The following is a 26,794-nucleotide window of genomic DNA, read 5'->3' on the forward strand; positions in this document are numbered from 1 at the left end:
ACTGGAACATAGCTGTGCCATAACTGCGCCATCACTACACCATAACTACAACATAACTAACTACTCAATACTACACCCCAACCACACCATAACTACAACATAACTACTCAATACTACACCACAACCACACCACAACTACACCAAAACTGCGCCATAACTACCCCATATCTACACCATAACTACACATAACTACTCAATACCACACCATAACTACTCAATACCACACCATAACTAAATCAAATCAAATCAAATGTATTTATATAGCCCTTCGTACATCAGCTGATATCTCAAAGTGCTGTACAGAAAGCCAGCCTAAAACCGCAAACAGCAAGCAATGCAGGTGTAGAAGCACGGTGGCTAGGAAAAACTCCCTAGAGTTATTAATACCATAATAACAAAACGAAACAAACTGTTTTCATCCAGTGAAATAACAAAACCATAATAACAAAACAAAATGTTTTCATCCAAGTTAAATTGGAGACCAGATTGCTTTGAGACTAGAAACATTACATCACCTCGACATGAAAAACATAAGTTAATGAACTACACCATAACTATACCATAACTACTCAAAACCACACCACAACTACACCACAACTACACCACAACTGCGCCATAACTGCACCATGACTACACCATAACTACACCACAACTGCGCCATAACTGCGCCATAACTACACAATAACTACACCATAACTACACATAACTACTCAATACCACACCATAACTACACCATAACTACTCAATGCCACACCATAACTACACCATAACTACACCACAACTGCGCCATAACTGTACCATAGCTGCGCCATAACTGCGCCATCACTACACCATAACTACAACATAACTAACTACTCAATACTACACCCCAACCACACAATAACTACAACATAACTACTCAATACTACACCACAACTACACCACAAATACTCAATACCACAAACACACCATAACTACTCAATACCACAACCACACCACAACCACACCATAACTACAACATAACTACTCAATACTACACCACAACTGCATCAAAACTAAACCACAACCACACCACAACTACACCACTACTGAGCCATAACTGCGCCATAACTACACCATGACTACACCATAACTAAACCATAACTACACAATAACTATTCAATACCACAACAACATCAAAACTACACCACAACCACACCACAACTACACCAAAACTGTGCCATAACTACACCATAGCTACACCATAACTACACATAACTACCCAATACCACACCATAACTACTCAATACCACACCATAACTACTCAATACCACAACCACATCACAACCACTCAATACCACAACCACACCGTAACTACTCAATACCACAACCACTCAATACCACAACCACACCATAACTACTCAATACCACAACCACACCATAACTACTCAATACCACAACCACACCATAACTACTCAATACCACAACCACACCATAACCACTCAATACCACAACCACACCACAACTACTCAGTACCACAACTACTCAATACCACAACTACACAACAACTAAGCAATACCACAACCACACCACAACAACACCACAACTTCTCAATACCAAAACCACAACACAACTAATAAATACCACAACCACACAACAACCACACCATAACTACAACATAACTACTCAATACCACAACAACGCCATAACTACTCAATACCACAACCACACCACAACTACTCAATACCACAACCACACCATAACTACTCAATACCACACCAGAACTACTCAATACCACAACCACACCACAAACACTCAATACCAAAACCTCACCATAACTACTCAATACCACAACTACACCACAACCACTCAATACCACAACCACACCATAACTAATCAATACCACAACCACACCATAACTACAACATAACAACTCAATACCTCAACCACACCATAACTACTCAATACCACAACCACACCACAACTACTCCATACCACAACTACTCCATACCACAACCACTCAATACCACAACCACACCACAACCACACCACAACTACTCAATACCACAACCACACCACAACTACTCAATACCACACAACAACTACTCATAACCACAACCACACCATAACTACTCAACACCACAACCACACCATAACTACTCAATACCAAAACCACACCATAACTACTCAATACCACAACTACACCACAACTACTCAATACCACACCACAACTACTCAATACCACAACCACACCATAACTACTCAACACCACAACCACACCATAACAACTCAATACCAAAACCACACCATAACTTCTCAATACCACAACCACACCACAACTACTCAACACCACAACCACATTACAACCACTCAATACCACAACCACACCATAACTACTCAATACCACAACCACACCACAACTACTCCATACCACAACTTCTCAATACCACAACTACACCACAACTACTCCATACCACAACTACTCAATACCACAACCACACCATAACTACTCAATACCACAACCACACCATAACTACTCAATACCACAACTACACCACAACCACTCAATACCACAACCACACCATAACTACTCAATACCACAACCACACCACAACTACTCCATACCACAACCACTCAATACCACAACCACACCATAACCACTCAATACCACAACCACACCATAACAACTCAATACCACAACCACACCACAACCACACCACAACTACTCAATACCACAACCACACCACAACTACTCAATACCACAACCACACCACAACTACTCTATACCACAACTACTCAATACCACAACTACACCACAACTACTCCATACCACAACTACTCAATAGCACAACCACACCATAACTACTCAATACCACAACCACACCACCACTACTAAATACCACAACCACACCACAACTACTCAATACCACAACCACACCACAACCACTCAATACCACAACCACACCATAACTTCTCAATACCACAACTACACCACAAATACTCAATACCACAACCACACCATAACTACAACATAACTACTCAATACCATAACCACACCATAACCACTCAATACCACAACCACACCACAACTACTCAATACCACACCACAACCACTCAATCCCACTAACACACCAACACCACTCAATTCCACAACCACACCACAACTACTCAATATCACAACCACACCACAACCACTCAATACCACAACATCACCATAACTACTCAATACCACAACCACACCACAACCACTTAATACCACAACCACACCATAACTACTCAATTTCACAACCACACCATAACTACTCAATACCACAACCACACCATTACTATTCAATACCATAACCACACCATAACTACTCAATACCACAACTACACCACAACTACACCACAGCTACTCAATACCCCAACCATACCACAACCACACCATAACTACTCAATACCACAACCACACCTCAACTACAACATAACTACTCAATACCACAACCAACCCATAACTACAACATAACTACTAAACACCATAACCACACCATAACTACTCAATACCACAACCACACCACAACTACTCAATACCACACCACAACTACTCAATACCACAACCACACCATAACTTCTCAATACCACAACCACACCACAACTACTCAATACCACTCCACAACTACTCAACACCAAAACCACACCACAACCACTCAATACCACAACCACACCATAACTACTTAACACCACAACTACACCACAAATACTCAATACCACAACCACACCACAACTACTCAATACCACAAACACACCACAACTACTCAATGTCACAACCACACCACAACCACTCAATACCACAACAACACCATAACTTCTCAATTCCACAACCACACCATAACTACTCAATACCACAACCACACCATAACTACTCAATACCACACCACAACTACTCAATACCACACCATAACTACTCAATACCACAACCACACCATAACTACTCAATACCACAACTACACCATAACTACTACATACTACAACCACACCACAACCACTCAATACCACAACCACACCATAACTACTCAATACGACAACCACACCACAACTACTCAATACCACAACCACACCACAACTACTCAATACCACAACCAAACCACAACTACTCAATACCACAACTACACCATAACTACTCAATACCACAACCACACCATAACTACAACATACCTACTCAACACCATAACCACACCATAACTACTGAATACCACAACCACACCACAACTACTCAATACCATACCATAACTACTCAATACCACAACCACACCATTACTACTCAATCCCATTACTGCACCACAAATACTCCATACCACAACTACTCAATACCACAACTACACCACAACTACTCGATACCACAACCACACCATAACTACTCAATACCACAACTACACCACAACTACTCAATACCCCAACCACACCACAACTACTCAATACCACAACCACACCACAAATCAAATCAAATCAAATGTATTTATATAGCCCTTCGTACATCAGCTGATATCTCAAAGTGCTGTACAGAAACCCAGCCTAAAACCCCAAACAGCAAGCAATGCAGGTGTAGAAGCACGGTGGCTAGGAAAAACTCCCTAGAAAGGCCAAAACCTAGGAAGAAACCTAGAGAGGAACCTGGCTATGTGGGGTGGCCAGTCCTCTTCTGGCTGTGCCGGGTGGAGATTATAACAGAACATGGCCAAGATGTTCAAATGTTCATAAATGACCAGCATGGTCGAATAATAATAAGGCAGAACATTTGAAACTGGAGCAGCAGCACGGTCAGTTGGACTGGGGACAGCAAGGAGTCATCATGTCAGGTAGTCCTGGGGTATGGTCCTAGGGCTCAGGTCAGTTGAAACTGGAGCAGCAGCACGACCAGGTGGACTGGGGACAGCAAGGAGTCATCATGTCAGGTAGTCCTGGGGCATGGTCCTAGGGCTCAGGTCCTCTGAGAGAGAGAAAGAAAGAGAGAAGGAGAGAATTAGAGAACGCACACTTAGATTCACAAAGGACACCGAATAGGACAGGAGAAGTACTCCAGATATAACAAACTGACCCTAGCCCCCCGACACATAAACTACTGCAGCATAAATACTGGAGGCTGAGACAGGAGGGATCAGGAGACACAACCACTCAATACCACGACTACACCACATCTACTCAATACCACAACCACACCATAACTACTCAATACCACAACCACACCATAACTACTCAATACCACAACCACACCATAACTACTCAATACCACAACCACACCATAACTACTCAATACCACAACCACACCACAACTACTCAATACCACAACCACACCGTTACTACTCAATACCACAACCACACCACAACCACACCACATCTACTCAATACCAAAACCACACCACAACTACTCAATACCACAACCACAACTACTCAATACCACAACCACACCACAACTACTACATACTACAACCACACCACAACCACTCAATACCACAACCACACCATAACTACTCAATACGACAACCACACCACAACCACACCACATCTACTCAATACCACAACCACACCACAACTACTCAATACCACAACCACAACTACTCAATACCACAACCACACCACAACTATTCAATACCACAACTACACCGCAACTACTCAATACCACAACCACACCACAACTACTCAATACCACACCATAACTACTCAATACCACAACTACACCACAACTACTACATACTACAACCACACCACAACCACTCAATACCACAACCACACCATAACTACTCAATACAACAACCACACCACAACCACACCACAACCACTCAATGCCACAACCACACCACAACTACTCAATACCACAACTACACCACAACTACTCAATACCACAACCACACAACAACTACTCAATACCACAACCACACCACAACTACTCAATACCACAACTACACCACAACAACTCAATACCACAACCACACCACAACCACTCAGTACCACAACCACACCATATCTACTCAATACCAAAACCATACCATAACTACTCAATACCACAACAACACCATAACTACTCAATACCACAACCACACCATAACTACTCAATACCACAACCACACCATAACTACAACATAACTACTCAACACCATAACCACACCATAACTACTCAATACCACAACCACACCACAACTACTCAATACCACACCATAACTACTCAATACCACAACCACACCATAACTACTCAATCCCATTACTGCACCACAAATACTCCATACCACAACTACTCAATACCACAACTACACCACATCTACTCGATACCACAACCACACCACAACCACTCAATACCACATCCACATCATAACTACTCAATACCACAACCACACCATAACTACTCAATACAACAACCACACCATAACTACTCAATACCAGAACCAGACCATAACTACAACATAACTACTCAACAACATAACCACACCATAACTACTCAATACCACAACCACTACACAACTACTCAATACCACACCACAACTACTCAATACCACAACCACACCACAACCACTCAATACCACAACCACACCATAACTACTCAATACCACAACTACTCTATACCACAACCACACCACAACCACACCAACTACTCAACACCACAACCACAACACAAGCACTCAATACAACAACCACACCATAACTACTCAATACCACAACCACACCATAACCACTCAATACCACAACCACATCAGAACCACACCACAACCACACCATAACTACTCAATACCAAAACCACACCATAACTACTCAATACCACAACCACACCATAACTACTCAATACCACAACTACATCACAACTACTCAATACCACAACCACACCACAACCACTAAATTCCACAAATACACCACAACTACTGAATACCACAACCACACCAAAACCACTCAATACCACAACCACACCATAACTACTCAATACCACAACCACACCATAACTACTCAATACCACAACTACACCATAACTACTCAATACCACACCACAACTACTCAATACCACAACCACACCATAACTACTCAATACCACAACCACACCATAACTACACCACAACCACACCACAACTACTCAATACCACAACCACACCACAGCTACTCAATACCACAACCACATCACAACTACTCAATACCACAACCACACCACAACCACTAAATTCCACAACTACACCACAACTACTGAATACCACAACCACACCAAAACCACTCAATACCACAACCACACCATACCTACTCAATACCACAACCACACCATAACTACTCAATACCACAACTACACCATAACTACTCAATACCACACCACAACTACTCAATACCACAACCACACCACAACCACTCAATACCACAACCACACTATAACTACTCAATACCACAACCACACCATAACTACTCAATACCACAACCACACCATAACTACACCACAACCACACCACAACTACTCAATACCACAACCACACCACAGCTACTCAATACCACAACCACATCACAACTACTCAATACCACAACCACACCACAACCACTCAATACCACAACCACACCATAACTACTCAATACCACACCATAACTACTCAATACCACAACTACACCACAACTACTCAATACCACAACCACACCACAACTACTCAATACCACACCATAACTACTCAATACCACAACCACACCACAACTACTCAATCCCATTACTGCACCACAAATACTCCATACCACAACTACTCAATACCACAACCACACCACAACCACTCAATACCACATCCACATCATAACTACTCAATACCACAACCACACCATAACTACTCAATACAACAACCACACCATAACTACTCAATACCAGAACCAGACCATAACTACAACATAACTACTCAACACCATAACCACACCATAACTACTCAATACCACAACCACACCACAACCACACCACAACCACTCAATACCACAACTACACCACATCTACTCAATACCACAACCACACCATAACTACTCAATACAACAACCACATCATAACTACTCAATACCAGAACCAGACCATAACTACAACATAACTACTCAACACCATAATCACACCATAACTACTCAATACCACAACCACACCACAACTACTCAATACCACACCACAACTACTCAATACCACTACCACACCACAACCACTCAATACCACAACCACACCATAACTACTCAATACCACAACCACACCATAACTACTCAATACCACAACTATACCACAACTACTCAATACCACAACCACACCACAACCACACCAACTACTCAACACCACAACCACAACACAAGCACTCAATACAACAACCACACCATAACTACTCAATACCACAACCACACCATAACTACTCAATACCACAACCACATCAGAACCACACCACAACCACACCATAACTACTCAATACCAAAACCACACCATAACTCTACACCACAACTACTGAATACCACAACCACACCAAAACCACTCAATATCGCAACCACACCATAACTACTCAATACCACACCTACACCATAACTACTCAATACCACAACCACACCAGAACTACTCAATACCACAACCACACCATAACTACACCACAACCACACCACAACTACTCAATACCACAACCACACCACAACCACACCATAACTACTCAATACCACACCATAACTACTCAATACCACAACTACACCACAAATACTCAATACCACAACCACACCACAGCTACTCAATACCTCAACTACACCACAACTACTCAATACCACAACCACACCACAACCACTCAATACCACAACCACACCATAACTACTCAATACGACAACCACACCACAACCACACCACAACTACTCAATACCACAACTACACTGTTTCTTGGGCTCAGTGCTAGTGAATGACACTCAACCTGTCTTCATCATAAGGGAGGTTTCTGAGTCAAAGGTGAACAAGGTGATTAGCTCACTAAAGAACTCTAAAGCCAAAGCTGTGTTTGGGATGGACTCTACCTTTCTTAAAAACTACAAAGAGTCACTCATTGGCCCCATTACTAAGGTCACCAACACATCTATTGGTCTCGGTGTGTTTCCAAGGGTATGGAAGTCGGCCATAATAACGGCCATCTTTAAATCAGGCGACCCTGCTGACGTGAGTAACTACAGGCCCATTAGTATACTACCTGTGGTGTCAAAGGTTGTTGAAAAGTGTGTAGCAGAACAACTGATTGCCCACCTCAACAACAGCCCCTTCACATTACACTCCATGCAGTTTGGCTTCAGAGCGAAACACTCCACAGAAACGGCCAACTGCTTTCTTCTGGAAAATGTGAAGTCCAAGATGGACAAAGGGGGTGCTGTTGGGGCTGTGTTTTTGGACCTAAGGAAGGCTTTTGATACTGTTAACCATGAGATTCTCATCACAAAATTGTCCAAGTTCAACTTTTCCCCTGATGCCTTGAGATGGATGAAATCATACCTTGAAGGCAGAACTCAGTGTGTCAGAGTGAGCAATGAGCTGTCGCCCACTCGTAGCTATGATGTGGGCGTGCCCCAAGGGTCAATACTGGGGCCCCTCCTGTTCAGCCTGTACATTAATGATCTGCCTTCTGTCTGTACTGGGTCTGAAGTTCAAATGTATGCAGATGATACAGTGATATATGTGCATGCAAAGAGCAAACAACAAGCTGCACAAGAACTCACTACTGTAATGGTCCAGGTTACAAAGTGGCTCAGTGACTCGTGTTTGCATCTCAACGTGAAAAAAACTGTTTGCATGTTCTTCACAAAGAGGGCAACAGATGCTACTGAGCCAGATGCCTATGTGTCAGGGGAGAAGCTCCAGGTGGTATCCGATTTTAAGTACCTTGGCATCATACTTGATTCCAACCTCTCTTTTAAAAAGCATGTGAAAAAGGTAATTCAAATAACCAAATTAACCAACCTAGCTAATTTCCGATTTATACGAAATTGTTTGACTACAGAGGTAGCAAAACTGTACTTCAAATCTATGATACTCCCCCACTTAACATACTGCTTGACTAGTTGGGCCCAAGCTTGCTGTACAACATTAAAACCTATTCAGTCTGTCTACAAACAGGCTCTCAAAGTGCTTGATAGGAAGCCTAATAGCCATCATCATTGTCACATCCTTAGAAAGCATGAGCTCTTGAGTTGGGAAAATCTTGTGCAATACACTGACACATGTCTTGTATTCAAGATCCTTAATGGCCTGGCTCCCCCTCCACTCAATATTTTTGTTAAACAGAAAATCCAGACATATGGCAGAAGATCCACAAGGTCTGCCATGAGAGGTGACTGTATAGTTCCCCTAAGGAAAAGCACCTTTAGTAAATCTGCATTCTCTGTGAGAGCTTCGCATGTCTGGAATACACTGCCATCAGACACACATAACTGCACCACATATCACACTTTCACAAAATGCTTGAAGACATGGCTAAAGGTCAATCAGATTTGTGAACATGGTCCCTAGCTGTGTGTTGCCGCTTTCCATGTTGTCTGTTGTCTGTAGCTTGTGAGGTGTGGAAACACTTTGTTACTTTTATGAATTTTGTCTTGCTGCTTTTTGTTTTATGTTGCTCTGTCTGTATGCTATGTCTTGCTTGTCCTATGTTGCTATGTCTTGCTTGTTCTATGTTGCTATTGTCTATATTGTAATTGTTTTTAATAACCTGCCCAGGGACTGCGGTTGAAAATTAGCCGACTGGCTAAAACCGGCACTTTTACTGAAACGTTGATTAATGTGCACTGTCCCTGTAAAAAAATAAAATAAACAAATAAATAAACAAAACAAACAACTAAATACCACAACCACACCACAACCACTCAGTACCACAACCACACCATATCTACTCAATACCAACACCATACCATAACTACTCAATACCACAACAACAACATAACTACTCAATACCACAACCACACCATAACAACTCAATACCACAACCACACCATAACTACTGAATACCACAACCACACCACAACTACTCAATACCACACCATAACTACTCAATACCACAACCACACCATAACTACTCAATCCCATTACTGCACCACAAATACTCAATACCACAACCACACCACAACTACTCAATACCACAACCACACCATAACTACTCAATACCACAACCACACCATAACTACTCAATACCACAACCACACCATAACTACTCAATACCACAACCACACCATAACTACTCAATACCACAACCACACCACAACAACTCAATACCACAACCACACCACAACCACACCATAACTACTCAATACCACAACTATACCACACCTACTCAATACCACAACCACACCAACTACTCAACACCACAACCACAACACAATCACTCAATACAACAACCACACCATAACTACTCAATACCACAACCACACCATAACTACTCAATACCACAACCACATCAGAACCACACCACAACCACACCATAACTACTCAATACCACAACCACACCATAGCTACTCAATACCACAACCACACCATAACTACTCAATACCACAACCACACCAAAACCACACCACAACCACTAAATTCCACAACTACACCACAACTACTGAATACCACAACCACACCACAACCACTCAATACCACAACCACACCATATCTACTCAATACCACAACTACACCACAACTACTCAATACCACACCACAACTACTCAATACCACAAACACACCACAGCTACACCACAACTACTCAATACAACAACCACACCACAGCTACTCAATACCACAACCACACCACAACCACACCACAACCACTAAATTCCACAACTACACCACAACTACTGAATACCACAACCACACCACAACCACTCAATACCACAACCACACCATAACTACTCAATACCACAACCACACCATAACTACTCAATACCACAACTACACCACAACTACTCAATACCACACCACAACTACTCAATACCACAACCACACCACAACTACACCACAACTACACCACAACTACTCAATACCACAACCACACCACAGCTACTCAATACCACAACCACACCACAACTACTCAATACCACAACCACACCACAACCACACCACAACTACAACATAACTACTCAATACCACAACCACACCATAACTATTCAATACCACAACCACACCATAACTACACCACATCTACTCAATACCACAACCACACCACAACCACACCACAGCTATTCAATACCACACCATAACTACTCAATACCACAACCACATCAGAACCACACCACAACCACACCATAACTACAGCATAACTACTCAATACCACAACCACACCCACTCAATACCACAACCACACCATAACTACTCAATACCACAACCACACCACAACCACTCAATACCACAACCACACCATAACTACTCAATACCACAACCACATCAGAACCACACCACAACCACACCATAACTACACCATAACTACTCAGTACCACAACCACAACACAACCACACCACAACCACACCATAACTACAGCATAACTACTCAATACCACAACCACACCATAACTACTCAATACCACAACCACACCACAACCACACCACAGCTACTCAATACCACAACCACACCACAACTACTCAATACCACAACCACACCACAACCACACCACAGCTACTCAATACCACAACCACACAACTACTCAATACCACAACCACACCACACCCACTCAATACCACAACCACACCATAACTACTCAAAACCACAACCACACCATAACTACTCAAATCCACAACCACACCATAACTACTCAATACCACAACCACACCATAACTACACCACAACTACACCACAACTACTCAATACCACAACCACACCACAACTACACCACAACCACTCAATACCACAACCACACCATAACTGCACCGTCCCCAAAATAAGGACAATCAAATGAATCCAACACACCACACCCACAATTATAACTACACTAGACTAGTTATGGTACATCCACAACACAACCACAAGAGCTTGCATACAGAATTCAACAAACGTCCCCCAAACCAACCAAAATATTTTATTATGCGTGCTTGTCCCTGCAGGAGAGCCCTTTATTGTTTTTAGGTAGAATCATTTCTGCAATGTGTAGAGCACAGAGTTTAACTATTTTCCTCTCCCCTTCCCTCCCCTTCCAGTACATCAGAGTGTCCCATGACTCTAAGCCAGACAATCTCCTCCAACTGATGGTGAAAGACTGGCAGCTGGAACTCCCCAACCTGCTCATCTCCATTCACGGAGGGCTGCAGAACTTTGACCTGCAGCCCAAACTCAAACAGGTGTTAGGGAAGGGACTCATCAAGGCTGCAGTCACCACCGGAGCATGGATCTTCACTGGTGGAGTCAGCACTGGTGGGTACCTGCCTTAGCATGATGAACTACATTACCCATAATGCTCTGAACAAGCTACCCTGACCCTTAACATTGGAGACTCACTTTATAGTTCAGAACAGGAATACCATTGAGAGAATGAGGCCCAGATTCAATTCAACACAGATTCAACATGATTAACAACCTGAGCAAAGTGATAGATATAGGCCACATCCCATATATTCACAGAAATCAAGTTCGCTGTAAACTCTGAAGTCGGCTCAAACAGAAATCACCTTTTAAAGGCATTTACCGTGCACAGGTCTCTTGAATCCTGGCCTGCTGCTTAAATATCACTCACATCAAATCTTCCCATGGTGATGCACATGATATTAATTCAGCCATGTCGGAAGGGAAACATGGATTACACATGTCAGAGGTCAGATAGTACTAAAGATCGTGTGTTCGATCTGTATATTCATCTACAGTAGTGTAGGTCAGGTTTTGTATTTATTTTCTTTATTTCACCTTTATTTAACCAGGTAGGCTAGTTGTTCTCATTTGCAACTGCGACCAGGCCAAGATAAAGCATAGCAATTCGACACATACAACAACACATGGAAATAAAGCCACTTTAACTATGCCACTTTGTTTACATACTCATCTCATATGTATATACTGTACTCGATACCATCTACTGTATCTTGCCTATGCTGCTCTGTACAATCACTCATTCATATATCCTTATGTACATATTCTTTATCCCCTTACACTGTGTACAAGACAGTAGTTTTGGAATTGTTAGTTAGATTACTTGTTGGTTATTACTGCATTGTCGGAACTAGAAGCACAAGCATTTCGCTACACTCGCATTAACATCTGCTAACCATGTGTATGTGACAAATAAAATTTGATTTGATTTGATTTGATTTGGAATAAACAAAACACAGTCAATAATACAGTAGAACAAAAGAAAACAGTCTATATACAGTGAGTGCAAATGAGGTAAGATAAGGGAGTTAAGGCAATAAATAGGCCATCGTGGTGAAGTAATTACAATAGAGCATTTAAACACTGGAATGGTAGATGTGCAGAAAATGAATGTGCAAGTAGAGATACTGGGGTGCAAAGGAGCAAGCTAAATAAATAAATACAGTATGGGGATGAGGTATGTAGATAGATGGGCTGTTTACAGATGGGCTATGTACAGGTGCAGTGATCTGTGAGCTGCTCTGAGAGCTGGTGCTTAAAGCTAGTGAGGGAGATATGAGTCTCCAGTTTCAGTGATTTTTGCCGTTCGTTCCAGTCATTGGCAGCAGAGAACTGGAAGGGAAGACGACCAAAGGAGGAGTTGGCTTTGGGGGTACATCAGTGAGATATACCTGCTGGAGCGCGTGCTACGAGTGGGAGCTGCTATGGTGACCAGTGTGCTGAGATAAGGCGGGGCTTTACCTAGCAGAGACTTGTAGATGACCTGGAGCCAGTGGGTTTGGCGAATAATATGAAGTGAGGGCCAACCAACGAGAGCGTACAGGTCGCAATGGTGGGTAGTGTATGGGGCTTTGGTGACAAAACGGATGGCACTGTGATAGACTACATCCAGTTTGCTGAGTAGAGTTTTGGAGGCAATTTTATAGATGACATCACCGAAGTCGAGGATCGGTAGGATAGTCAGTTTTACGAGGGTATGTTTGGCAGCATGAGTAAAGGATGCTTTGTTACGATATATGAAGCCAATTCTAGGTTTAATTTTGGATTGGAGATGCTTAAAGTGAGTCTGGAAGGAGAGTTTACAGTCTAACCTGACACCTAGGTATTTGTAGTTGTGTTTTCTAAGTCAGAGCCGTCCAGAGTAGTGATGCTAGATGGGTGTGCAGGTGCGGGCAGCGATCGGTTGAATAGCATGCATTTTGTTTTACTTGCGTTGAAGAGCAGTTGGAGGCTACGGAAGGAGAGTTGTATGGCATTGAAGCTCGTCTGGAGGTTAGTTAAAACCTCTTTGGGCTGCAATCCCGTTAACGTGATGATATGACAACAGCCAGTGAAATTGCAGGGCGCCAAATTCAAAACAACAGAAATCTCATAATTAAAATTCCTCAAACAAACATGTATTTTATACCGTTTTAAAGGTAGTCTTGTTGTTATTCCCACCACAGTGTCCGATTTCAAATATGCTTTTCAGCGAAAGCACCACAAACGATTATGTTAGGTCACCACCAAACCACAATAAAAACAGCCATTTTCCCAGCCAAAGAGAGGAGTCACAAAAAGCACAAATAGAGATAAAATTAATCACTGACCTTTGATGATCTTGATCAGATGACACTCAAGGGACTTCATGTTACACAATACATGTATGTTTTGTTTGATAAAGTTAATATTTATATCAACAAATCTGAGTTTACATTGGCGCGTTACATTCACTAGTTTCAAAAACAGCCAGTGATTTTGCATAGCCACATCGATTCAACAGATACTCTTCATAAATGTAGATGATAATACAAGTTCTACACATGGAATTATAGATATACCTGTCCTTAATGCATCCGCTGTGTCAGATTTTACGGAAAAAGCAAAACATTCAAAAATCTGAACAATCAAGTCAAATTAGCCACGATGTTAGCCACGATGTTAGCCACGATGTTGTAGTCAACATAAACCATAAATTACATGCTAAATATTCCCTTACCTTTGATCCTCATCAGAATGCACTCCCAGAAATCCCAGGTCCACAATAAATTATTGATTTCTTCGATAATGTCCGTTATTTGTGTCCAATTAGCTACTTTTGTTAGTGCGTTTGGTACATCTATCCAAACGCTGGTGCTGGTCGACCATTTTTTCGGACAAAATCTTCAAAAAGTTATATTACAGGTCGAAGAAACATTTCAAACTAAGTACAGAATCAATCATTAGGATGTTTTTATAATAAATCTTCAATAATGTTCCAGCCAGAGAATTCCTTTGTGTCTTGAGGAGGAATGCGTGTGGAATGCGTGTGACCAGGAAATGGCTGACTGCCATGGCTCATTCTGCTCTTATTCAGTCCCACAACACAGTAGAAGCCTCATTCAAACAGACAGTTGTATAGACGGTTGACATCTAGTGGAAGCTCTAGGAAGTGAATCTTCATTCATATCGCAATGGGATTTCAATTGGGAATGGTTTGAAAATATACCAACCTCAGATTTCTCACTTCCTGTTTGGATTTCTTCTCAGGTTTTTGTCTGCCATATGAGTTATGTTATACTCACAGACATCATTCAAGCAGTTTCCGAAACGGCAGTGTGTTCTTTCCAATAGTAATAATAATATGCATATATTAGCAACTGAGACTGAGGAGCAGGCCGTTTACTCTGGGCACCTTTGGGCATCTTTCATCCGAGCTACTCAATAGTGCCCCTGCAGCCATTTAACACAGTGTCCAAAGAAGGGACAGATGTACACAGAATGGTGTCATCTGCGTAGAGGTGGATCAGAGAATCACCAGCAGCAAGACTGACATAATTGATGTATACAGAGGTTACATACATCTACTGTAGTATAGTGTAGGTCATGGTACAGTATGTGTATGTGTGTTCAGATAATTACTCTGCATGGTCCGTTTGAGACAGTAGTACAGTACATGTGGCACCTCAAAGTGTGAATAAGATCATGGCCAGAGCCATGTGTTTGTAGTATAGTTGAGGTTTATGATGATCTCTCTAAAGCAGCCTTTCTGGGCCACGACGAGTCAGATGACATTTATAATTATTTATTAATTGCTGGAATTGAGTTTGACCAAGTGCAACGGCGCTCTCTGTTCAGTGCTCTCTGTGTTCAGTGCTCTCTGTGTTCAGTGCTCTCTGTGTTCAGTGCGCTCTGTGTTCAGTGCGCTCTGTGTTCAGTGCTCTCTGTGTTCAGTGCGCTCTGTGTTCAGAGCGCTCTGTGTTCAGTGCTCTCTGTGTTCAGTGCGCTCTGTGTTCAGTGATCTCTGTACAGCTGCGCTATTGGGTGGAAGATGCAAATGTACTTCATGTTTTGCAGGATATTTTTTTATGCAGTTTTCTTGAAGATCACTCCACGACCCACACTCTGCAGGGCTGTTTTTCAGCAGCAGATCACTCCACGACCCAAACTCTGCAGGGCTGTTTTTCAGCAGCAGATCACTCCACGACCCACACTCTGCTGGGCTGTATTTCAGCAGCAGATCACTCCACGACCCACACACTGCAGGGCTGTTGTTTAGCAGCAGATCACTCCACGACCTACGCTCTGCAGGGCTGCTGTTTAGCATCAGATCACTACACGACCCACACTCTGCAGGGCTGTTGTTTAGCAGCAGATCACTACACGACCTATGCTCTGCAGGGCTGCTGTTTAGCAGCAGATCACTCCACGACCTACGCTCTGCAGGGCTGCTGTTTAGCAGCAGATCACTCCACGACCCACACTCTGCAGGGCTGTTGTTTTGCAGCAGATCACTACACGACCTACGCTCTGCAGGGCTGCTGTTTAGCAGCAGATCACTCCACGACCCACACTCTGCAGGGCTGCTGTTTAGCAGCAGATCACTCCACGACCCACACACTGCAGGGTTGTTGTTTAGCAGCAGATCACTCCACGACCCACACTCTGCAGGGCTGCTGTTTAGCAGCAGATCACTCCACGACCCACACACTGAAGGGCTGCTGTTCAGCAGCAGCATTGATGCTGTCAGCTACTGGCTTGTAATTCCCACTTGCCATCACTAACAGCTGTCATCGAATGGACTCAAGCTAGCCATAAGTTCTGACTGAGATTAATTGTGATGAAACGCAAATACAGCAATGTGTTTCTCTTTCTTGGTTTAATACACACTCTGCAGGGCTGCTGTTTAGCAGCAGATCACTCCACGACCAACACTCTGCAGGGCTGCTGTTTAGCAGCAGATCACTCCACGACCAACACTCTGCAGGGCTGCTGTTTAGCAGCAGATCACTCCACGACCAACACTCTGCAGGACTGCTGTTCAGCAGCAGATCACTCCACGACCAACACTCTGCAGGGCTGCTGTTTAGCAGCAGATCACTCCACGACCAACACTCTGCAGGACTGCTGTTTAGCAGCAGACCACTCCACGACTAACACTCTGCAGGACTGCTGTTTAGCAGCAGATCACTCCACGACCTACGCTCTGCAGGGCTGCTGTTTAGCAGCAGATCACTCCACGACCAACACTCTGCAGGGCTGCTGTATAGCAGCAGATCACTCCACGACCAGCACTCTGCTGGGCTGTATTTCAGCAGCAGATCACTCCACGACCCACACACTGCAGGGCTGTTGTTTAGCAGCAGATCACTCCACGACCTACGCTCTGCAGGGCTGCTGTTTAGCATCAGATCACTACACGACCCACACTCTGCAGGGCTGTTGTTTAGCAGCAGATCACTACACGACCTATGCTCTGCAGGGCTGCTGTTTAGCAGCAGATCACTCCACGACCTACGCTCTGCAGGGCTGCTGTTTAGCAGCAGATCACTCCACGACCCACACTCTGCAGGGCTGTTGTTTAGCAGCAGATCACTACACGACCTACGCTCTGCAGGGCTGCTGTTTAGCAGCAGATCACTCCACGACCCACACTCTGCAGGGCTGCTGTTTAGCAGCAGATCACTCCACGACCCACACACTGCAGGGTTGTTGTTTAGCAGCAGATCACTCCACGACCCACACTCTGCAGGGCTGCTGTTTAGCAGCAGATCACTCCACGACCCACACACTGAAGGGCTGCTGTTCAGCAGCAGCATTGATGCTGTCAGCTACTGGCTTGTAATTCCCACTTGCCATCACTCACAGCTGTCATCGAATGGACTCAAGCTAGCCATAAGTTCTGACTGAGATTAATTGTGATGAAACGCAAATACAGCAATGTGTTTCTCTTTCTTGGTTTAATACACACTCTGCAGGGCTGCTGTTTAGCAGCAGATCACTCCACGACCAACACTCTGCAGGGCTGCTGTTTAGCAGCAGATCACTCCACGACCAACACTCTGCAGGACTGCTGTTCAGCAGCAGATCACTCCACGACCAACACTCTGCAGGGCTGCTGTTTAGCAGCAGATCACTCCACGACCAACACTCTGCAGGACTGCTGTTTAGCAGCAGATCACTCCACGACTAACACTCTGCAGGACTGCTGTTTAGCAGCAGATCACTCCACGACCTACGCTCTGCAGGGCTGCTGTTTAGCAGCAGATCACTCCACGACCAACACTCTGCAGGGCTGCTGTATAGCAGCAGATCACTCCACGACCAGCACTCTGCAGGGCTGCTGTTTAGCAGCAGATCACTCCACGACCTACGCTCTGCAGGGCTGCTGTTTAGCAGCAGATCACTCCACGACCAACACTCTGCAGGGCTGCTGTTTAGCAGCAGATCACTCCACGACCCACACTCTGCAGGGCTGCTGTTTAGCAGCAGATCACTCCACGACCAACACTCTGCAGGGCTGCTGTTTAGCAGCAGATCACCCCACGACCAACACTCTGCAGGACTGCTGTTTAGCAGCAGATCACTCCACGACCAACACTCTGCAGGGCTGCTGTTTAGCAGCAGATCACCCCACGACCAACACTCTGCAGGACTGCTGTTTAGCAGCAGATCACTCCACGACCAACACTCTGCAGGACTGCTGTTTAGCAGCAGATCACTCCACGACCAACACTCTGCAGGGCTGCTGTTTAGCAGCAGATCACTCCACGACCAACACTCTGCAGGGCTGCTGTTTAGCAGCAGATCACTCCACGACCCACACTCTGCAGGGCTGCTGTTTAGCAGCAGATCACTCCACGACCAACACTCTGCAGGGCTGCTGTTTAGCAGCAGATCACTCCACGACCTACACTCTGCAGGACTGCTGTTTAGCAGCAGATCACTCCACGACGCAACACTCTGCAGGACTGCTGTTTAGCAGCAGATCACTCCACGACCCACACACTGCAGGGTTGTTGTTTAGCAGCAGATCACTCCACGACCCACACTCTGCAGGGCTGCTGTTTAGCAGCAGATCACTCCACGACCCACACACTGAAGGGCTGCTGTTCAGCAGCAGCATTGATGCTGTCAGCTACTGGCTTGTAATTCCCACTTGCCATCACTCACAGCTGTCATCGAATGGACTCAAGCTAGCCATAAGTTCTGACTGAGATTAATTGTGATGAAACGCAAATACAGCAATGTGTTTCTCTTTCTTGGTTTAATACACACTCTGCAGGGCTGCTGTTTAGCAGCAGATCACTCCACGACCAACACTCTGCAGGGCTGCTGTTTAGCAGCAGATCACTCCACGACCAACACTCTGCAGGACTGCTGTTCAGCAGCAGATCACTCCACGACCAACACTCTGCAGGGCTGCTGTTTAGCAGCAGATCACTCCACGACCAACACTCTGCAGGACTGCTGTTTAGCAGCAGACCACTCCACGACTAACACTCTGCAGGACTGCTGTTTAGCAGCAGATCACTCCACGACCTACGCTCTGCAGGGCTGCTGTTTAGCAGCAGATCACTCCACGACCAACACTCTGCAGGGCTGCTGTATAGCAGCAGATCACTCCACGACCAGCACTCTGCTGGGCTGTATTTCAGCAGCAGATCACTCCACGACCCACACACTGCAGGGCTGTTGTTTAGCAGCAGATCACTCCACGACCTACGCTCTGCAGGGCTGCTGTTTAGCATCAGATCACTACACGACCCACACTCTGCAGGGCTGTTGTTTAGCAGCAGATCACTACACGACCTATGCTCTGCAGGGCTGCTGTTTAGCAGCAGATCACTCCACGACCTACGCTCTGCAGGGCTGCTGTTTAGCAGCAGATCACTCCACGACCCACACTCTGCAGGGCTGTTGTTTAGCAGCAGATCACTACACGACCTACGCTCTGCAGGGCTGCTGTTTAGCAGCAGATCACTCCACGACCCACACTCTGCAGGGCTGCTGTTTAGCAGCAGATCACTCCACGACCCACACACTGCAGGGTTGTTGTTTAGCAGCAGATCACTCCACGACCCACACTCTGCAGGGCTGCTGTTTAGCAGCAGATCACTCCACGACCCACACACTGAAGGGCTGCTGTTCAGCAGCAGCATTGATGCTGTCAGCTACTGGCTTGTAATTCCCACTTGCCATCACTCACAGCTGTCATCGAATGGACTCAAGCTAGCCATAAGTTCTGACTGAGATTAATTGTGATGAAACGCAAATACAGCAATGTGTTTCTCTTTCTTGGTTTAATACACACTCTGCAGGGCTGCTGTTTAGCAGCAGATCACTCCACGACCAACACTCTGCAGGGCTGCTGTTTAGCAGCAGATCACTCCACGACCAACACTCTGCAGGACTGCTGTTCAGCAGCAGATCACTCCACAACCAACACTCTGCAGGGCTGCTGTTTAGCAGCAGATCACTCCACGACCAACACTCTGCAGGACTGCTGTTTAGCAGCAGATCACTCCACGACTAACACTCTGCAGGACTGCTGTTTAGCAGCAGATCACTCCACGACCTACGCTCTGCAGGGCTGCTGTTTAGCAGCAGATCACTCCACGACCAACACTCTGCAGGGCTGCTGTATAGCAGCAGATCACTCCACGACCATCACTCTGCAGGGCTGCTGTTTAGCAGCAGATCACTCCACGACCTACGCTCTGCAGGGCTGCTGTTTAGCAGCAGATCACTCCACGACCAACACTCTGCAGGGCTGCTGTTTAGCAGCAGATCACTCCACGACCCACACTCTGCAGGGCTGCTGTTTAGCAGCAGATCACTCCACGACCAACACTCTGCAGGGCTGCTGTTTAGCAGCAGATCACCCCACGACCAACACTCTGCAGGACTGCTGTTTAGCAGCAGATCACTCCACGACCAACACTCTGCAGGGCTGCTGTTTAGCAGCAGATCACCCCACGACCAACACTCTGCAGGACTGCTGTTTAGCAGCAGATCACTCCACGACCAACACTCTGCAGGACTGCTGTTTAGCAGCAGATCACTCCACGACCAACACTCTGCAGGGCTGCTGTTTAGCAGCAGATCACTCCACGACCAACACTCTGCAGGACTGCTGTTTAGCAGCAGATCACTCCACGACTAACACTCTGCAGGACTGCTGTTTAGCAGCAGATCACTCCACGACCTACGCTCTGCAGGGCTGCTGTTTAGCAGCAGATCACTCCACGACCAGCACACTGCAGGGCTGCTGTTTAGCCGCAGATCACTCCACGACCTACGCTCTGCAGGGCTGCTGTTTAGCAGCAGATCACTCCACGACCAACACTCTGCAGGGCTGCTGTTTAGCAGCAGATCACTCCACGACCCACACTCTGCAGGGCTGCTGTTTAGCAGCAGATCACTCCACGACCAACACTCTGCAGGGCTGCTGTTTAGCAGCAGATCACTCCACGACCTACACTCTGCAAGACTGCTGTTTAGCAGCAGATCACCCCACGACGAACACTCTGCAGGACTGCTGTTTAGCAGCAGATCACTCCACGACCTACACTCTGCAGGACTGCTGTTTAGCAGCAGATCACCCCACGACCAACACTCTGCAGGACTGCTGTTTAGCAGCAGATCACTCCACGACCAACACTCTGCAGGACTGCTGTTTAGCAGCAGATCACTCCACGACCTACACTCTGCAGAGCTGCTGTTTAGCAGCAGATCACTTCATTTTTTATCCCTCAACAATCAATATAACACCCAATAATGACAAAGCAAAAACAGGTTTTTAGAAATGTTTGCTAATTCATAAAAAATACCAAATCTGAAATATCACATTTACATGAATATTCAGACCCTTTACTCAGTACTTTGTTGAAGCATCTTTGTCAGTGATTACAGCCTCGTGTCTTCTTGGATACGACACTACAAGTTTGGCACAACTGTATATGTGGAGTTTCTCCCATTCTCCTCTGAGGATCTTCTCAAGCTCTGTCAGGTTGGATGGGGAGCCTTGCTGCACAGCCTTTTTCAGGTCTCTCCAGAGATGTTGATCGTGTTCAAGTCCGGGCTCTGACTGGGCCACTCAAGGACATAGAGAGACCTATCCTGAAGTGATTCCTCCGATGTATTGGCTGTGTGCTTAGGGTTGTTGTCCTGTTCACTGTAAAGTGAACCTTCGACCCAGTCTGAGGTCCTGAGCGCTCTGGAGCAGGTTTTCATCAAGGATCTCTCTGAACTTTGCTTCATTCATATTTGCTTGATCCTGACTAGTCTCCCAGTCCCTACCCCTGAAAACATCCCCACAGCATGATGCTGCCACCACCATGTTTCACCGTAGGGATGGTGTCAGGTTTACTCCAGACATTACGTTTGACATTCAGGACAAAGAGTTCAATTGTGGTTTCATCAGGCCAGACAATCTTGTTTCTCATGGTCTTAGTGTTTAGGTGCCTTTTGGCAAACTCCAAGCAGGCTGTCATGTGCCTTTTACTGAGCAGTGGCTTCCGTCTGGCCACTCTACCATAAAGGCCTGGTTGGTGGAGTGCTGCAGAGATGGTTGTCCTTCTGGAACGTTCTCCCATCTCCAGAGAGGAACTGTAGAGCTCTGTCAGAATGACCATCAGGTTCTTGGTCACCGCCCTCACCAATTTCTCAGTTTTGGTTCATCCTTGTTCATCAAATCAAATCAAATCAAATGTATTTATATAGCCCTTCGTACATCAGCTGAAATCTCAAAGTGCTGTACAGAAACCCAGCCTAAAACCCCAAACAGCAAGCAATGCAGGTGTAGAAGCACGGTGGCTAGGAAAAACTCCCTAGAAAGGCCAAAACCTAGGAGGAAACCTAGAGAGGAACCAGGCTATGTGGGGTGGCCAGTCCTCTTCTGGCTGTGCCGGGTGGAGATTATAACAGAACATGGCCAAGATGTTCAAATGTTCATAAATGACCAGCATGGTCCAATAATAATGAGGCAGAACAGTTGAAACTGGAGCAGCAGCACGGCCAGGTGGACTGGGGACAGCAAGGAGTCATCATGTCAGGTAGTCCTGGTTCATGGTCCTAGGGCTCAGGTCCTCCTTCTGTTTCATTCTTCTGGTTCCTCATTCTGGTTATATCCCCTGGTTCTTCATTCTTCTTCTTATGGCCTATGGGTGTGATCCGTCAGATGAGGGATGTCCTGAAGGACCATTCCTCTAAGTCCATTGTCTCATATAAGTTACCTAGCTTCCTTCTGGTTCATCCACCTTGTTCCATCCCCTGGTTTGTCTTTCTGGTTCATCCATCTAGTTCCTAATTATGGTTAATCCTTCTGGTTCATCCATCTGGTTCCCCCGCCTGGTTCATCCTTCTGGTTCCTCATTCTGGTTCCCATCCCAGGTTTCAACATTCTGGTTCATCCTTCTGGTTCCTCATCCTGGTTCCATCCCAGGTTTCAACATTCTGGTTCATCCTTCTGGTTCCTTATTCTGGTTCCATCCCAGGGTTCATCCTTCTGGTTCATCCTTCTGGTTCATCCTTCTGGTTCCTCATTCTGGTTCCATACCCTGGTGCATCCTCCTGGTTCCTCCTTTTGGTTCATCCTTCTGCTTCCTCATTCAGGTTCATCCTTCTGCTTCCTCATTCAGGTTCATCCTTCTGCTTCCTCATTCGGGTTCATCCTTCTGCTTCCTCACTCTTGGTCATCCTTCTGCTTCCTCATTCAGGTTCATCATTCTGCTTCCTCATTTGGGTTCATCATTCTGCTTCCTCATTCTGGTTCATCCTTCTGGTTATGTCCCCTGGTTCTTAATTGTTGTTCTTCTTCTGTCCTATAGGTGTGATTCGTCACGTGGGGGATGCCCTGAAGGACCACTCCTCTAAGTCCAGAGGGAAGGTATGTGCCATCGGTATCGCTCCCTGGGGCATCATAGAGAACAAGGAGGACCTCATCGGTAGAGATGTAAGTGTTACAAGCCAGTTGCTCAGTCCCCCTCTTAGCACCACAATCAGCCATGAATCATTCACACCTGTGACCATTCACTCCATTACTCCAAGCACCAGTTATCTGTTGTAAAGCATACCCAGGCCTATATCACGAGAGAAAGTGTTTTCCAGTGTGCTGTTTTTGGTATGTGTTCCTCAGTCAGTGATATTGTATTTCTTCTTCCTTCTCACCAGGTAACACGGCCATACCAGACCATGTCCAACCCGCTCTCCAAGCTGTCTGTCCTGAACAACAGCCACTCCCACTTCATCCTGGCCGACAACGGCACTACAGGGAAGTACGGAGCGGAGGTGAAGCTACGCCGCCAGCTGGAAAAACACATCTCACTGCAGAAGATCAACACACGTAAGTCAACCATACAAATCAAATCAAATCAAATGTGTTTATATAGCCCTTCGTACATCAGCTGATATCTCAAAGTGCTGTACAGAAACCCAGCCTAAAACCCCAAACAGCAAGCAATGCAGGTGTAGAAGCACGGTGGCTAGGAAAAACTCCCTAGAAAGGCCAAAACCTAGGAAGAAATCTAGAGAGGAACCAGGCTATGTGTGGTGGCCAGTCCTCTTCTGGCTGTGCCGGGTGGAGATTATAACAGAACATGGCCAAGATGTTCAAATGTTCATAAATGACCAGCATGGTCGAATAATAATAAGGCAGAACAGTTGAAACTGGAGCAGCAGCACGGTCAGGTGGACTGGGGACAGCAAGGAGTCATCATGTCAGGTATTCCTGGGGCATGGTCCTAGGGCTCAGGTCCTCCGAGAGAGAGAAAGAAAGAGAGAATTAGAGAGAGCATATGTGGGATGGCCAGTCCTCTTCTGGATGTGCCGGGTGGAGATTATAACAGAACATGGCCAAGATGTTCAAATGTTCATAAATGACCAGCATGGTCGAATAATAATAAGGCAGAACAGTTGAAACTGGAGCAGCAGCACGGCCAGGTGGACTGGGGACAGCAAGGAGTCATCATGTCAGGTAGTCCTGGGGCATGGTCCTAGGGCTCAGGTCCTCCGAGAGAGAGAAAGAAAGAGAGAAGGAGAGAATTAGAGAACGCACACTTAGATTCACACAGGACACCGAATAGGACAGGAGAAGTACTCCAGATATAACAAACTGACCCTACCCCCCGACACATAAACTACTGCAGCATAAATATTGGAGGCTGAGACAGGAGGTGTCAGGAGACACTGTGGTCCCATCCGAGGACACCCCCGGACAGGGCCAAACAGGAAGGATATAACCCCACCCACTTTGCCAAAGCACAGCCCCCACACAACTAGAGGGATATCTTCAACCACCAACTTACCATCCTGAGACAAGGCTGAGTATGGCCCACAAAGACCAGGTTTTCTTCCAGAATGGTCCTGTATTTGGCTCCATCCATCTTCCCATCAATTTTAACCATCTTCCCTGTCCCTGCTGAAGAAAAGCAGGCCCAAACCATGATGCTGCCACCACCATGTTTGACAGTGGGGATGGTGTGTTCAGGGTGATGAGCTGTGTTGCTTTTACGCCAAACATAACGTTTTGCATTGTTGCCAAAAAGTTCAATTTTGGTTTCATCTGACCAGAGCACCTTCTT

At 45.3% G+C, this 26,794-nt stretch overlaps 1 protein-coding gene across 1 annotated transcript in view; it reads left to right on the forward strand.

Moving 5' to 3' along the window:
• Positions 1–26,794, forward strand: part of LOC139378620 (transient receptor potential cation channel subfamily M member 1-like) — a 147,411-nt gene that overhangs the window by 34,332 nt on the left and 86,285 nt on the right. The window contains exons 4-6 of the mRNA XM_071120953.1: positions 13,091–13,304; positions 25,043–25,167; positions 25,386–25,557. Coding sequence (XP_070977054.1) covers positions 13,091–13,304; positions 25,043–25,167; positions 25,386–25,557 — 511 coding nt within the window. The remainder of the gene's footprint in view (positions 1–13,090; positions 13,305–25,042; positions 25,168–25,385; positions 25,558–26,794) is intronic.

The sequence above is a fragment of the Oncorhynchus clarkii genome, chromosome 2, assembly GCF_045791955.1.
Source record: "Oncorhynchus clarkii lewisi isolate Uvic-CL-2024 chromosome 2, UVic_Ocla_1.0, whole genome shotgun sequence".
Lineage (NCBI taxonomy): Eukaryota > Metazoa > Chordata > Actinopteri > Salmoniformes > Salmonidae > Oncorhynchus > Oncorhynchus clarkii.